This window comes from Drosophila pseudoobscura, chromosome 4 (genome assembly GCF_009870125.1).
Source record: "Drosophila pseudoobscura strain MV-25-SWS-2005 chromosome 4, UCI_Dpse_MV25, whole genome shotgun sequence".
Lineage (NCBI taxonomy): Eukaryota > Metazoa > Arthropoda > Insecta > Diptera > Drosophilidae > Drosophila > Drosophila pseudoobscura.
In genome coordinates this window covers 6,643,281-6,659,131 of record NC_046681.1, presented here as the reverse complement: position 1 = coordinate 6,659,131, position 15,851 = coordinate 6,643,281, and the positions used below count along the sequence as shown (strand labels likewise).

The window sequence follows — 15,851 nt, the reverse complement described above, 5'->3', positions numbered from 1 at the left end:
ATGCATTTGCTCGCCTTGAGATGTGGCCAAGACATTTTGGCCTTGCCCAGTGACAGATTTTATGAGTATTGTCATCAGCGGGGGACATAAAGCATCGATCGTAAATCGATTACCAATTCAGTAAAGCTCAGCAGCAACTCAGGCCCAAACCGATCTTTGCTTCATTGGGTCTCCTATAGGATGTTTTCCGACATATGGGACTATTTTTTCCAGCTTCACCTTCGAGTTCATGTAATTGCCAAAGTATATCGTAGGAAGCTGTGGAATTATACCAGCAGTCTGTTGTCTGGCAGTCCACATTTTATCGCTTGGGTTTGCTTTCAAGGGTATTCGACATTTCGCGTTCGCTTCTTCGAGGCTTCTGCCCAATATTGTATCTTGTCTCTTGAACTTTGCTCACTGTCCCGATGGGGCAAGAATGCATGTAAAAATGGTGATTGAATTTATGATTAATGTGGGTATGGTTGTCATTGAGGGCTGTGCCTGTTCCCAGCAAATTGGCCGGGCCAAGGCTAACCACTGAGGCAAGAAATAAAAGACAGGCGGGAAGAGCCCATTGTGAGAGCTGCTGGGAACTCAGTGATTGAGACTAAGCGACACAATACCCACAATCGGAAGATGCAGATGGCAGGCCTCCAGTGCGCTGGCAATCAGAGATAATCGCAGTAATAGACGGAAGGGTGATCCCAAGCTCGGGGGAGTGCGGGCTTGTGAAAATTGGGATATGGGACGTGGGACATGGGATATGGGAGGAGAGTGCAACTCCCAAAACTTCAGCGAGGCGTGGCGCAAAGAAAAATTATGCATAATTTGGCTTGCAGTTTCGTTTGAGCCAATTGCAGACGTAACCGGCTGCCGGGCCAAACATTTCAACAGCCACCATGCGGCGCCAAGCGGCGCCAGGGACAGGGGAACCTGCGTCAGAGGCAGCGGGCTCCCAGATACGAACCCCCACAGCCGAACCGAACCGAGCCAAACCGAAACGATCTAGCCCCTAACGGTTAAGCGAATCGAACCTACAGACATGTCCAATCCAACCCGGCTCGTTTCAGATCGAAACGAAACGAAACGAAACGACACGAAAGACTTAAGCCAGAAACTAGTTGGGCACGCGCCAGCAACTGTGTGCAGGTTAGTGGGAGGGGAGCTGGGAAATCGGCACTAAGGAGATAGGTGGGAAAATGGACTGCTCAGGAAAGAGCTTCGATCAAAAGTATTCCATTTCTGAAAGTGGAATATGCCCAATGGTGTATTGCTCCAGCCCTTTGTCGGCAAATGTCTCTGGCCATAGAACTCGCCCAGTCAGTCCCTCGATCCACACTATTTCTATCAGGCTTACTACTTTTCTACCCTCCTGCCTAGTGCTATAAACTTACAAGACAAGTACTACGAGTATATGCATATCAATATATCAACATGTAATACAAATATTTACCTTCCACAAGTAAATGCAATCCACAGTCGGTGGTGCCGCTCAAACAAGTTCGCCGGCATGCAAGGTGGGCTAAAATGAGGTAAGGCCGAACTTCAGTTGATTCCAGCTACGTGAGAGCCGACGAAGCAACAGATGCAGCGTCGGGTATTTTAAAAAATTGAAAAGGCGATGTGGGCAACGGGAGAGAGACCTGGCACGGCAAAAGCAAGCAAATGATCGTCGTGAACGCACCTACAGCGCTCGCCGTAAGTTTTTGTTGAGTCTGGTCCCTGCATTCAACGCGTATCGCGTACCGCCTATCGTCGTATCGTATCGTGTTTTATTTTGCTCCTCATGCCCCAGGCGAAGACGGATGAATAGCTTCAGCTGGCGGCTCTTTATATTTCGTGGTGTGTCAAAGAAACCAAATTAGTTATCAGTTATTCAGAGCGAAATTAGACAGAAAGTGTAGTTGAAACAAGTGCAAGCAACTCCCATTTGGTGGGCAAGCTCCGTTCAACTGATAAACAATACTCCATAAGACGTTCAATAGTGAGACCCACCCGGCTCCGGAATACCCAATAATCAGCAGTGAATACTGTGCTTTAGTGCGAAATTGCCCGGGATTGGATCAGCCAAAAGGATAACCAGACTAAGACCCCAGTGGCCAGACACAAACACGTAACTGCCACCAAGTCGATCTGTGTCGAAAGCGGGAGAGAGCCAGCGATAGTCGCGACGTAACCGTTACGCTTAGGTGCAAGCCCCGGTGCAGCATTAGCTAATTTGCCCCATTTCGTGTCTGAGTATCTGAGTGCCTGAGCGCGAGTGTGCGTTGCCTGTTGACTGTGACTGTGACTGTGAGAGTGAGTGCTTTTTGCATCTTCGATCTGCGAGTGCCACTGGATCCCCTCCGTCTCTGCAATGCGGGCAAGCGACTTTGCTTGCGGCCGCCTGCTGGTGGCCCTGCTCTTGCACTGCCTAGTGGCTCTGCAGGTCTGCGGTAGGGCCGGTGCCTTCACCCTCCTCTCGCCCTTCAGCTACAGCTCGCTGAGCTTCAAGAACCTCCTCAACTCGGTGCTGCTCTCGAGCAACGCGAACCTGGCCGGCGGGGGCAGGAACCTCAAGTCCGACGTGCTCGAGGACGCATCCCTCATAACGGTAAGTAAGCGGGAACAATCCGTATCCATATCCCACAGTCCATAATTTTCGTAGGCCTCTTCGGCCGACTTCCATCACGCACCTCCTCTCCACCATTGACATTTGTTTTTGGTCTGGTTTTCTTTGGCTATTGTTTTCGTCTTTCGTTGTTTTTTTTTCTTCGGCATTTCATCGTTCGTTGCTTTTACTTGCTTTTATTTATTTTGGCTGGACAATTTTTCTATGTCAAATAAATTTACACTGCCCCCCGTCGAAAGAAAGTTTTCGTTCTCGGGGTTCGTTGACTTTCCACACTCACACGCACGTGAAGCGCGGAGGGGTCCGACAAAGGGCCACGGCCACGGCCCCCCTAAAATGGTCTACTCACATGATCCGCTGCAGTTCCAGTGCAGCAAAGGGAGAGGTAATACCGTGAACTGTGATGAACTTTTATGGAGCTGATGTACGTAGCTTACAGGCCTGTTTCGCCAGGAATTGGAAGCAATTAGGATGTTATTTACAGGCGGAAATAGGTCATTAAGTTCTTTTGTATTTACATAGATGGTGATATTAGGGCTGGGATAATCGATTTTGTGATTGAATTTTCGCTCACGTATGGGAATATGTAGTTACAAAACTGAAATGTAACCTCCAAGTCCATTGAGTGCTAGTGAGCTAGATTCAATGAGCAACTGGTGGCCGCACTGACCTTGAGCTCATTCACGTGCTCCACAATTAGATCACATTTTCATTCAGTCTTCGTTCACATGAAAGCCTGGGGGCCGGCTAGCAGCGATCTTCTTGGGGGCTCCCCAGCTCCTCGACATTTCCCAAGGTTAAACGATTTGCATTCGAAGAAAACTGGAGTCCGATGAGCACAGAAATCACTTGAGAAACTCTCACAGTTGCAAGTGCCGGGCGATTTTGCCAGCCAAATATCAGAGGGCAAACAACGACGAAGATTACCCAATAGCTGGTCTTTAGGCGTCTTTAGGGTGGGGTCAACAAACAGATAGGCGAAAATGAATAGAGCCAATAAACCAAAGCCGCGGGAACCGTACTCGTCCGAGTATTATTAGCAAGTGTATTCACTCCGTACGGGTGTGTGCAGAAAAATGATAACGTAACGATTTTATGGGATCTACGTGATTGGTGATTTGTGATTTGTGGTTCGTTGTTGTTATGCAGACCCAAAACTATTGTCACCGAACTGTCAGTACACCCGAACCTCGGATACGGCCAAATGGATCTTATGCAAAGTCATTGCTGGGCTTATAAACGCGTCCACGGGCGCGTGTCTGCACTGTAATGTCGTCGGAGTTCGAATAAAGCACGGGGGCTTTTGCCGAGGGGCAATTTCTGCACGTTGCCAATTGCATAATCGCTGGGCGAGGGCGATGGCGAGGGAGATGGCCAGGTTCACATTGTGTATGGCGGGAGACACCTTTCATGGCCCGCAGTAACAAATTGAAATTGTCAACGCTACACAATCATCAGCCTGCAATTAGGCTAACCTGTCCACGTCCAGGTCCACGTCCACGTTCACGTCCACCTCCACGTCCAAGCCTTTGCCGCCTGACTGACTTTGAAATATGGGTTAGCAGTCTCCGCCGCTGGCTTCCCCCAGATGTCACCGAAGAAAGACTCTGGGCTGGCCATAATCAGGAAATGGTTTGTCATTTGGCTCGGCATGGATCTGGCTTTTCCTCCTTTGTTTTGGCAAAGGAAAACATTTTCGTTTTGCCTTAATTTGAATATAAAGGTTTCCGCGTTGTTTTTCTGTCTCGGCCCGACAGGCCAAGGGCCTGCCATTCGATGTCGTTTAGGCTGATTTCAAAGCGAAGGTATTGATGGGTAACTCCCATCGAAAAAATATACAGAAGGGGCTTAAACCCTTCTTTAGTGAGCATTTACATCCATCAGCAAAGTTTCGGGCACAAACAAAAGCCAAACAAATGAGACAGTGGGCTAATGACTTGGTGATCTATTCGACAATGCAGATAAAGAGCGAAGTTCAAACTATCATTTGCAAATCGAAATCAATCAGTTCTTCTTTTGTTGCATAATGCTTTGTTTTTTGTTGCTAGAATGCGACGATTCCACAGATTTGCATATGCCATAAGGCAGGGCTCCAACTGATCGGCATCTTGAAGGAAAAGTTCAAATGTGATTAACCTCCTATATTTCGATGTCATTAAAATGATGTCAGGCGGCAAAACGAAGTCAACGAGCGGCCAACGCCAATCAGAAATACATCTTTGAGACAAGAGAGTCGGAGGTACATAAAAGATCCAGCAAAAGACTTGACACCAAATTGGAGGGGAAAACTGGTTGGCCATCGAGACGCTTCGAACCCACTCTCATAATGACAGTGTTAAAAGACAACCAGAGAGAAGTCAATATCAAGGTCAGTTACAAAATGAGCGATGTGCACAAGACAATCCAAGACAAGACAAGAGATGGACTCCGAAATCCATCCACCCATCCATCCAACGAAAGCAAAAGTGGTTTCTGGCTCTGGTCTGGCCTCCCCCGGAATCGAAGGCGCTGACAAGCGCCCTCAAGTTCGACGAGCAAAAGTGTTTTATGCAAATGAATCAAAGGCACGCCGTAAAGCCACTAAAAAAAGCCAGAAAAGCAGACGTTGACACTTAAAATTTGCATCGATATTTTAAACGAAAGATACACAGCGGAAAAAAAAACCCTCGAGCAAATCCACGCCCAAAGGCCCATGCAACACGACACATACAGTACATGTCGGCTAAGTGCAACCTTGTGTAAGTACAGCAGTCGACTGCAAGTGGAGGTCTCGGACTGATTATTGGGGAAAGATGAGCTCCGAAGAGCGTTTCGATAGAAATGACAGAAGATTCATCAACACATTTAGCACCTATGAACATCCTACCTTTCAAATATAAATATGTTCAAGACTCTATACGTAATTCTTTGTCAGAATTGATAAAACGCCTTCGGTACGACGAAGGTTATAGATCCACATAAGACGCCCAATAAATTGGAAGCTTCAAACAAATTGGACGTAAAAAACTGACACCCGGTGTTCCCAGAACTGATCTTGTGGCATATAGGCAATGCTCACTGTGGATACTCACACAAGCTCCATTGCCAATTAGCGTGGACACAAACCATCGGCAGCCAAACACAAAATTAGTAGGTCATGATGAGCATTATGGTAATCGGGATCCGAGTCGGTGCTGTGCCGCACGGCGTAGGTGCTAATGAAGTTTCTGTGGCTGTGAGCCAAACGAAAAAGTTCAGTTAGTGAAACAGTAAGCACACACCGTACGAAAAACATACTCGTATTGCGGTCAGACGGCAAAATGAGAAGCGAGACCGAAAATCAACTGACAGCCGCAATTCATTTTTATTTTCACATTGGTCCAAGTCGCAGACCGCAGGGTCCGACGTACGAGTATGCCTATCTCTCTATTTCTCTGGGGTTTGGTATTTGGTATTTAATTATGGTTTTCCAACCTTTACGAGCCCGTTTTTGCCTTGCAATTTGCTTGATTTATTTACGAGTACTGTGTGTTGTGTTGTGCTGTGTTTGCCTTATGTTTAAATTGGCGTTAAAACAAACATTTCCATATTTGAGCAATGGCGGTGGGTATTTGTTCGTCTTCTCTTTGTTTTGTTTTATCAGTGTGTTGTACAAACTATTTAAATACGATATTTCTGAGTGGACTTAAGTTTTTTATCGACTCGTTGATCATCAAACATTCGAATAATCGAATTCCTAGAGCAAATATGTACCCCAGCCCTATATCGAGTGCTCGGCTGCTGCGCTGCCGCTCACGTACACTCGTACAACAGTGGCCGGCACCCATACCAACGCCTGTTTTTGTTCACAAAAGCACTGAAAAGCCTGCGAGTGTGTGCGTTCCGACCACCGTTGAGCCTTGGCTAAATTGGACCATTTCTAGGCCGCAATCAATTTGATTTCTGCTAATTGCAGTGCTTAAAATATAAAGAAAACTATAAAGGCAATTCCCTGAGAAGTGATAAAGGCATTGCTTAACGTTCCATTACCGCAGAGGTTTCCAAACTTTTCGCGGTTTCCCAACACTGACAGCCCGGTGAGACCCCTGGTGGTGGCATTTTGCTGCACTTTGCGCATCTGTGCAACGCTTCCCCGGCTCTTGGGCTCTCCAATATTTGCCAGCTGCTGCGCAAAGTGTGTCAAGCCAAGAAAAACAAAACCTCACCGGGCCACAGCGATAGCAGCGACAGCCCCAACAGCTGTTGCAATTTTTTGGGGCTTGTCCAAGCCGCTTTCTGCGGCCGCTTCTTCGCACCTCGTTCGCGCGCTCATTCTTTTTGAGCTCCTATTCGAACAAAGAAGTTATATAAGACCAGAGCCAAGGAAACTGCCGAAAAAGAAACAAAAGAAGCCTAATTTATGCCTAAACATTTGCCAAAATCCACTCGAACCAAAACAAAACCGAAAGAGTAGGAAAAGTATTTCACTGGCTTACTTTGGGTACCACTTCCTCGTGTTGTCCAACCAGCCGGCAAGTCAGTTGGCCAATTGCATTGCTTATACGAGTATTATTTTGTTGTTGCTGCTGCCGCTGTTGCTGCTGGTCATTCGCTGCCAAGGTTAATTAAAATTCCAGGCAGCTCCCAGAGAGTCTCTTTCCAGTATTTCGGTTTTCATTCAATTGTTTTTGTTTCTTTGTACATTTGTGTAATCGCGTGTTTACGGCTTAATTTTAACAATTGTGTTATAAGTTTTTCTCTCGGCCACCTACTACCCGCGCCACTTACATAAGCAACCTCCCAAAGAGCCGAACTTATCAAAAATATCACGGCTTTCTCGAACATCTATAAATCTACGCGAGCAGGAAGAAAAATATGCTGTCATACAGTGCGTATGCGTGATACGTGACTAGGTTGAGCTATGGAGCGGTACTTATAGAGTGACCCGAGGAGACGGACAGCCCCTAGCTGGTGTGACTTTGCTTCGCATCAGATCCCCCCAAGATCGCCATCAATAAAGAAATTCTATATGGCTCGGGCAGCTCCGTCATAGCTGACAATTGAAATAGTTGAGGCCATACATATCCAAACCATTTTGCCAGGTTGCTGGAACCCCTGAAAGCAAGAGACTAAGATATTTCAATCAACTCTGCACTGCGGAACTTCCCAGCGGTTCAGCCACGGCCCGTCTGCACCTTGCCAGCCTCTCAGTCGCACCCCTGGCTGGGACTTTATTAACTTGTTGATGCCGCAAATTAAAATTCATTAGCTGAAAATGACTGTGGTTAGGGCCAGACGGATACCACGCCGATGCTGGTGCTCGGGGCTCGGAGCTCTGGACTCGAACAGGTGACTGCTTCCCACCAAGCTATGCAAATGGGAGCTGCAGAGAGGAAAAGGAGAAAGAGGGACAGCCAGCGGAAAGGGCAGGTGCAAAAACCTGGACTGGGGCAACTCAATTTCACACTGCCATGATTTGCACTTCTAACACCTTTCCATCTCGTTTTTTCTCTCCGGTCAGCCCAAATTAATACGCAAATATGGCTATCCATCGGAGACACACACCGTGGTAACGAAGGACGGCTATATCCTGGAAATGCACCGCATCCCAAAGAAAGGCGCCCAGCCAGTGCTGCTGATGCACGGCATACTAGACACTTCGGCTACGTGGGTACTGATGGGTCCCAAGTCGGGATTGGGTGAGTGAACTAAGATCCTAAGATGCTCATTATATATCCCATTTGGAATAACTAATTGTTCCTCCCATCCAGGTTACATGCTCTCCGACTTGGGCTACGACGTCTGGATGGGCAACTCACGAGGCAACCGCTACTCGAAGAACCACACCAGCCTTAACAGCGACTACCAGGAGTTCTGGGACTTCACCTTCCACGAGATGGGAAAGTACGATCTGCCGGCGAACATCGACTACATCCTCAGCAAGACGGGCTACGAGCAGCTGCACTACGTCGGCCACTCCCAGGGCACGGCCATCTTCTGGGTGCTCTGCTCGGAACAACCCTCGTACACGCAGAAAATCACCTCGATGCACGCCCTGGCCCCCATCGCCTACATCCACGACATGAAGAGTCCCCTCTTCCGGACCCTCGTTCTGTTTCTGGACTTTCTAACAGTAAGTGCGCATCGCTCGCCGGTTCGTTCGCAATTTCCATTTCTCCTCGCTTACTCTTCTGTTTTCGGCCAGGCCGCCACACGAATGCTGCGCATCACGGAGTTCATGCCCAACACAAAATTCCTGGTGGACCACAGCCAGGTTGTTTGCCACGACAATGCCATGACGCAGGACGTCTGCTCCAATATCCTATTTCTGGTGGCCGGCTACAACTCGGAGCAGCTGAACAAAGTGAGTGCCTGGGTCGGCGACGGAGGGAGCCGGGAATCATCAGGTTTCCTGCTGTGTGTCCGCAACATTTTCACGGGACTCCCCACGCGGCGATGAGAGGCATCGATTTGGTCCCGGATTGGACGACCGCTGGCAATCCGGGGATTGTCTTCATTAAGTTGGCACTTAATTAACTCGCCCCAGTTCGATTGTCGGTCGATTTTGATAGTTTGAGTGGGCTTCGGTGTGGGGCGCGGCTCATGGCTCATGAGCATTGTTAGTGGAGGATCTGGGTGAGTGTTCAGAAGACATCTCATTCGAGGGTGAAGAGCAAATACAAGCTTAGTAACAGACTACATAGTCATTTACTTGTTCACTAACAATCCAGTTCACAGCCATTACCTTATATTTCCATGTCTTGTGGCACTATTTGTAGATCTTGCTCCATCTAATTTGAACTGTAACACGATTTCCTTTATTGTGTTTCCATTTCATTTAAAGCAAACGCAAAATAGACAAAAACAACAACTGCTGAATGCATTTACGCTTAGGTCGAACCTAGTACATGCCACTATCTTAATCCCCCGTGCGGCCACGATGTTTGCATTAAATATACCTCACTCCCCGCCAAAACTTGGCCGTTAATCGACCGCAAGTTAAACGCCCGCAGATTTGAAATTATGCGCCACAGAGGGCAGGGTGTGTGGGGCTGAAATTGAACATCATTCGAGCATTATGTGGGGGTGAATATGGGCGGGTTTCCCTGACCTGGAATATGCCATTGAAGGGGTGTCATTATCTATTATGACAGTTCCCGCCCCCGCCCAAAACCCCGCCAGAGGGGGCGTTGTTGTTTTCGCTGGCGTTGCTGGCAATTGGCATAATTAACCGGCACTCTGGAAGCTGGAGACCCGACAACAAGCGACAATGCATGCAAATTAGGCGCGATTCTCTGGCCCAACATGAACCGAGAACACATCCCATCGCAACCGCCTGTACTGCCATGGCTAACATGGTCTAGGCCGTGTAGCATTGTGTTGGGGACAGGTGTGTGGGGTCGATTCTGAATGTTGAATGGGGTTGGACACTGTTTTGTGGAATTTGAAACTGCATCGCCCCCTTCTTTCTCCATCTACTCCCGCAGACCATGCTACCCGTGATGCTGAGCCACACGCCCTCGGGCGCCTCCATCAAGCAGCTGGAGCACTTTGGCCAGCTGATGAAGTCCGGGCACTTCCGCAAGTTCGACCGGGGCTACCTGCGGAACCAGTTGGAGTACAACCGGATCACGCCGCCGGACTACGACCTTTCGAGGGTGAAGGTTCCAGTGGCCCTGTACTACTCGGTGAACGACCTGCTGGTGTCCACCACAGGGGTGGACCGCCTGGCCAGGGAGCTGCCCAACGTGATCGACAAGTACCTGGTGCCCATGGAGCGCTTCAACCACCTGGACTTCTTGTGGGCCATCGACGTGAAGCCCCTGGTCTACAATCGGCTAGTGAGGAACATCCGGCGGGTCGAGAACCACAAGGCAAAGCTGACGGCCAATCTGGCCAGCTTCTTGGCCATGCAGCTGCAGCGGCAGCAGCTGCAGAACCAAATCCAGTTGCAGATGTCGCAGCTTCCACCCAACGTCCACCTCCCCCACGGCCTCGGCATGGAACTGATCGCGAGCGTAGCGGCCACCGCACCGACGACAGCAGCCCCAGCCACAGCCACCACCACAACTGCTCCGGACACGACCACATCCGCGGGGGACGAGCTGCAGGTCGGATCCACCAGCACCACATCGGAACTATACGCGTGACTCTGACGGCCAGCAACGCTCTCACTCGCTCCAATTTTATATGACTGTGATGACATTTTAACAATTTACGCTGCAATCAATCGCACCTTCTCGGTCCCCGGCCGCAGGGACCCCGATCCATCCACTCAGGCACGCCCAGTCTAGGCGCTACTTCATTCCACCCCACTCCAATCATCCAATAAACGAAACCCGAATCACTACACCCCTCCGCCAAGCACCGACTCGAATGCTGAAAATGTTTATCCACAATTTGCGGCCAGGTTCATTTTCATCGCAATTGTGCGACCCATTTTCTTTGCGACCCTTAATTCTTTAATTTATGTGTACAAATTTATGAGTAATCCGAAACGTATGTTTATGTTAAATAATAAAAAGTATTTTAAGAGAATCTGAGAGTTTTATTGTGTAAATACTCGGGGCACTGTACCGCTGGCTGAACAATGGGAATAAGAATTACTCCATTGCTACTGCCGTAGATCTGTAGATCTAATTATTGCTTGGCTTTTGGGTTTTTTGTGGGATTATTTGAACTCTTCGGAACTACTTTTAGTAATTAATATGAATATTACGAGTTTAGTTCTGTTATACGAATCCCGTAAGTGATTAGTTATACCGCATCCATGCTACCGATTCTGAAAACAGTCAGTTGAGGGTTGAATCGAAAAAGTGGGCTGATGCCAGGGTTTATTTCATATTTCCTACACACAGTATACTTAAGCTTCTAGAATATTTTAAAACAAAAGATCTCTCTTAAAATGCATATCGGGAGTCGGAAACAGAGTGGTTGACACTTTTGAGCTGAGCAACAAAAACGTGAAGCACACTTTTCAGCTGCCAAATAAAAATGTCAAAAGGTAATATACATAGTTGTCTACTGTATTCCAAATGTAGATCTTAAGGCACCGATAAGAGTTTCCTGAGAGTTTGAGAAGTTTTAAAGGAACATTCCCGACACACATTATTGATCAACACGAAAGTTCTCCCAGTCCAAAGATATACCATCGATATGCGTCTTTCTTCAATAAACTTTGCCGCACCGAAGTACTGCTTCTCCGTATTCTGTAGCCATTCATTATCAGTATTCATTAGCTGTACTCCAGGCAGATAGTATATTTTCGTAAGGCAGACCTGGATGAAACCACAATGAATTCATTGGACTCTCGTGGTCTCGGCAGGTGGAAGCAGAGTGGAGCGGGTCTGGAAGAAGAGTCGAAGCAAACAGCGCTGACGCTTAATTGCAACTTAAAACGCAACTCCTTTCGACGGCAAACGCGGAAAACTTTATCCGCAGCAGGAGGTGAGCACGGACCGAGCCGGAGCAGGATCCGGAACTCTCCCTGGTCCCCTCTCTACCCCCGCACAGAACCGCAGTTGTGCACTTTCAGCGACAAGTTTAAGCCGCGAGCCCAATGAATTGCCTTCATTTGTCGTTGCCTGGCGTCTTGCGACTGGTGACAGGAGAACCGAAGGAGGGAGGGGAGGGAATCGTAGTCTCCATCTCTGAGGAGGACCAACAGTAAGCCAAATTGCAGGTCGTACTGTTGCTGAGTAAACAACAAAACACAAACAGGAAGCAATGTCTGTTTGGGAGGCGGGAATGACAGCGGCCAATGCCTGCAGCCAAGTTTCGACTTTCAGGTGATATTACCTCAGGGTGCACTCTGGTCCGACAACTGCTCCTGTGGACTAAAATTGTTTCCGCTCTTCAATCGAAATTGAGCCCTGTGTTGCCTTTTTTATCCCCCGACTGAACCGTAGAGAAGCCATAGGAGAATCATGAACTCTCGCAGAGATATTCCGACAATCTTTAAAGGACATTCCACCAGCATCTTCTATATGGCAGGTTGTCCTTGCTCGCTTATCCTTGTCGCCGATCCCACAAGCATCCACACGATGCAGCCGCAGTTGCAGGCGCACAACTGACACAAATTCAACTTTAATGAAAGTTCCACCGCTTAGAGCCTGGCAATTGGGGAGCAGTTGCATGCCACCAAGCTAGGAAGCCCACATGTTTGCACTTTGCTTTTAACTAACTTTGACTTAGTCCTCCTAACTACACATATACCTCTCTTTCGCTCTCTCCACTTCTCTGTCTTTTGTACACCATCTGTTAGCTGTCATTACACCCAGTAATCTGAGGGCGAAGGGGATTATTATAGTTGTATGGGTTTAATAGCTAAAACCAACACCTAGTTTTCCAAGAGCAATCTGTGGTATCCACACTTGTAGGCCTAGATTTAAACAATTAGTAGGTATTAACTCTGGACAAATCAATGAAACAATACCCAACAAGGGTCTCTCGTGAATATTGTAGCTATAATTAAATTACTAAACAAAGTATCCAAGTATCAATGTGTCTTGCATTCTATATCTCTTCTTTTGGATCGCGGCATATAGGTAATAGGTATCTAAAAGTCGAGTACCTTGACAAAAGACTTCTTACATTATTTTTGTTGCTGTTCATTTGCCTTGCAAGGAGGAACAAGTGACTTCGAATTGTCAGTGTATCGCCCACCACTGCAATCCTCCCTCTCTCCCTCCCTCTCTCTCTCTATGTATCTCTTCCTCTCTATTCCTTGTGTAAACAAGACATTTAGTACAACAAAATAATTAAAGTCAATTAGTGGCTCCTGCCTCAGCATCTACTATTAGGTCCCACTCTCTGTCCCCTCCTGCTGCTCTTGGCTCTTTGGCAGTTGCTGCTGTTGTTCTTGTTGTTGTTGTTGGCGTGTGCTCTAGTTGCTGTTGATTTAGTTTTGGCTTATAATGATATTGTGCGGCTCCTTCAGAGGCTGTCATTAGCGTCACACAAACACACACACATCATAATTTATTAAATCAACTTATTCTTGTTGTTGCGAATAGAAACTTTTGCTCAGCGGGCTACCGCCAACTTTCCTTTAAGGGGAGCCTCTTTTAATGGAATTCCAATGGGATATACAGATCGCTTTAAAAATGAGTTGCAGCTCCAAGGCTTGAGCTCTATAGTCCGCCCCATGTGAGGGAAATCTACCCACCTAGGAGAATCAAATGAAAAAAGCCGATTCAACGGCTTTAAGCCAGCTTAAATAAATATACAGCAGGCATTACAATGGCCGACAGTAGAGTGAAGCCTTTTAAGCAAGGATTAATAAGCATACATATATATACTGTATACTGACTGTACAATCCTCTATAGTTGTGCGCTATGGTTCGATAATTGAATCCCCAGCAAAGGCCAAAGACAATGCAATATTTTTCCGCAATTTCCCATTTATAAAGTAATTATTTTTTAATACAATTACAATGCTCGTCTCGTTTCATCCACTTCGAGTTGCCGACTTCTATTGTTTCATTTTCGCACAATGGCAGCATCAGCTCTTGGCCGCAGCTGAAATTATAAAATAAACAGAGTTGCAGAGTTTCAAGTTCCTTGGTTTGTGAGATCTGAAGAGCCATTGAAAGTCATTCGAGGACTACTGGAGCCGCCATCGGGCAAGTTAACAAGTTCTTGAGAGCCCGTGGACTACGAAGTTAAACATTTTTTAACATAAAGCATGCACGTAGGAGTTGCATAAATTCGTGTCTCTTAGGGGAAAGAACTGATTACCCCATCACCTCGTTGATTGATTTTCGTTTCCATTTCCATTCAAAGTAATTTAGAAATAAACATTAGCATCAAGAGCCAATGGAGCGGGCCTAATCGTTAGGCAATAAAGTGCCACGCCCCCAGGACAAATTGCCACTGGCGCCACTTCAAAGTCCGAGGCAGCTGGATACTGGAAATTACATACATCTGCTGGAAACAGAATTTGCATTCGAAATATTTCCCTAATGGTTTCCAAGGCATTAGGGCTCTAGCCCACAGCTTCCCCCTGTTCTGATCAGGAAGGAGGCTCATTTCACTCTGCATTTAAATTGTATTTCTCGTTGGTAAATTGAAAATGCTGCCAGCATTGATTTCACTTTAACAATAATAATTTCATGATATTTCCGTGCTCCCTCCCAGTGACTGGGGCTACTCAACTCGGGACTCATCACATCCTTCATCCGCTGAGATGATCTGCATAAATATTTCAACAGAGTGCTGAATGTTTCCTGGCCGGAACAGAGACAGTCAGTCTCCTCCATCATCAGTTGGGCAAACTAATTTGCTTGCCAAAATTTCTCTCTGGCTCTCGAGAACATTTTACGAGTCGTATTTATGTTGGCCGCCTGCCCTTTGTGTCCTTTGCCCTTTGTATCCGGCCCTGACGGCAGAAGCTCAGTCCGAGTGGGTGCCGTCGCCACTTCCCCTCCATGCCCGTGAGCCTTTCCGTCCTCGAGACTTTCTCTTGTCTTAATGATGTTATTGAAGTTTACTTAAAGGTGTTCTCTGGGTATCCCACACACCCTCGAGGGTGTCCTGACAATCGGCAAAGTCGGACAAAGACCATTCATTAAATAAATCATATTGCATTCGCCACGCCTACGACTCTGTTTCGGGTCGTTTAAGGATTTCCCAGCCAAATACTTTCCGCTGACCTCGGCAAACCACGCAGCCCCAATGTATCCCAATAGCTTCGCATTTCCCACTTCCCAGTTCAGAGTTCACTGTTATTGCCTCTCGTGGCTGTACGCATCGTTATCGTTTTGTTGGTTCCATGTTGCCATGTCCTCTAGTCGATTCTGTCGAGTAGACAAAAAACTATCTTTACGGCTTGTTCAACAATATTTCTGTTGTTCCTCAAGTTTGGCGCGGGATGAGGCTTTGCGGTCGGTTCTCTAGTTCGATAAGAGGTAATTATGAAAGTTCTTCCTGGTAATGTGACGGGGAATGGCTTGTGGCCGAAAACTGTCACGAAAATCAATTTGCGAGGTCAAAGTTTTCGAGGAGAGTCATTCAGTTAATAGTTCTCAGACCAGCAGCGGAAAGATAAGATAAACTTAAGGCAACACATTACATCTCTCAATGAAATGTTACAGGAAATAGACAAAATTAGATAGAGTAATCTTGCTGACTGATTTATACATAAATAAATATCGCATATCAATAAAAACCTTACTTTAATTTATCGAAAAATGTCAAGACAATCGAGAATATTCAGCCGATATTGTTGTGATCGATCGGCAATTATCTCTCTATTATATAAAATAGTTTTGAGTGAAAAGTTCAAGTTTTGGTTCCAGTA

General features: G+C 46.9%; 1 protein-coding gene across 1 annotated transcript; it reads left to right on the top strand.

Annotated features, from left to right (window-relative positions):
• The first annotated feature begins 1,588 nt into the window (after nt 1–1,588).
• On the top strand, nt 1,589–11,089 carry LOC4816741 (lipase 3). The gene is made up of 5 exons (XM_001356015.4): nt 1,589–2,575; nt 8,073–8,250; nt 8,323–8,684; nt 8,757–8,915; nt 10,039–11,089. Exons 1-5 carry the CDS (start codon nt 2,339–2,341, stop codon nt 10,699–10,701), a joined length of 1,599 nt encoding a protein of 532 aa, XP_001356051.2. The 5' UTR covers nt 1,589–2,338; the 3' UTR covers nt 10,702–11,089.
• The last annotated feature ends 4,762 nt before the right edge of the window (nt 11,090–15,851 follow it).

Bases quoted from the DNA above. Each gene is read 5' to 3' on its own strand.
- LOC4816741 (XM_001356015.4), top strand. From the start codon at position 2,339: ATGCGGGCAAGCGACTTTGCTTGCGGCCGCCTGCTGGTGGCCCTGCTC. The intron at 8,251-8,322 runs GTGAGTGAACTA...CCTCCCATCCAG, and splicing joins GGGTCCCAAGTCGGGATTGG to GTTACATGCTCTCCGACTTG. The intron at 8,685-8,756 runs GTAAGTGCGCAT...GTTTTCGGCCAG, and splicing joins TGTTTCTGGACTTTCTAACA to GCCGCCACACGAATGCTGCG.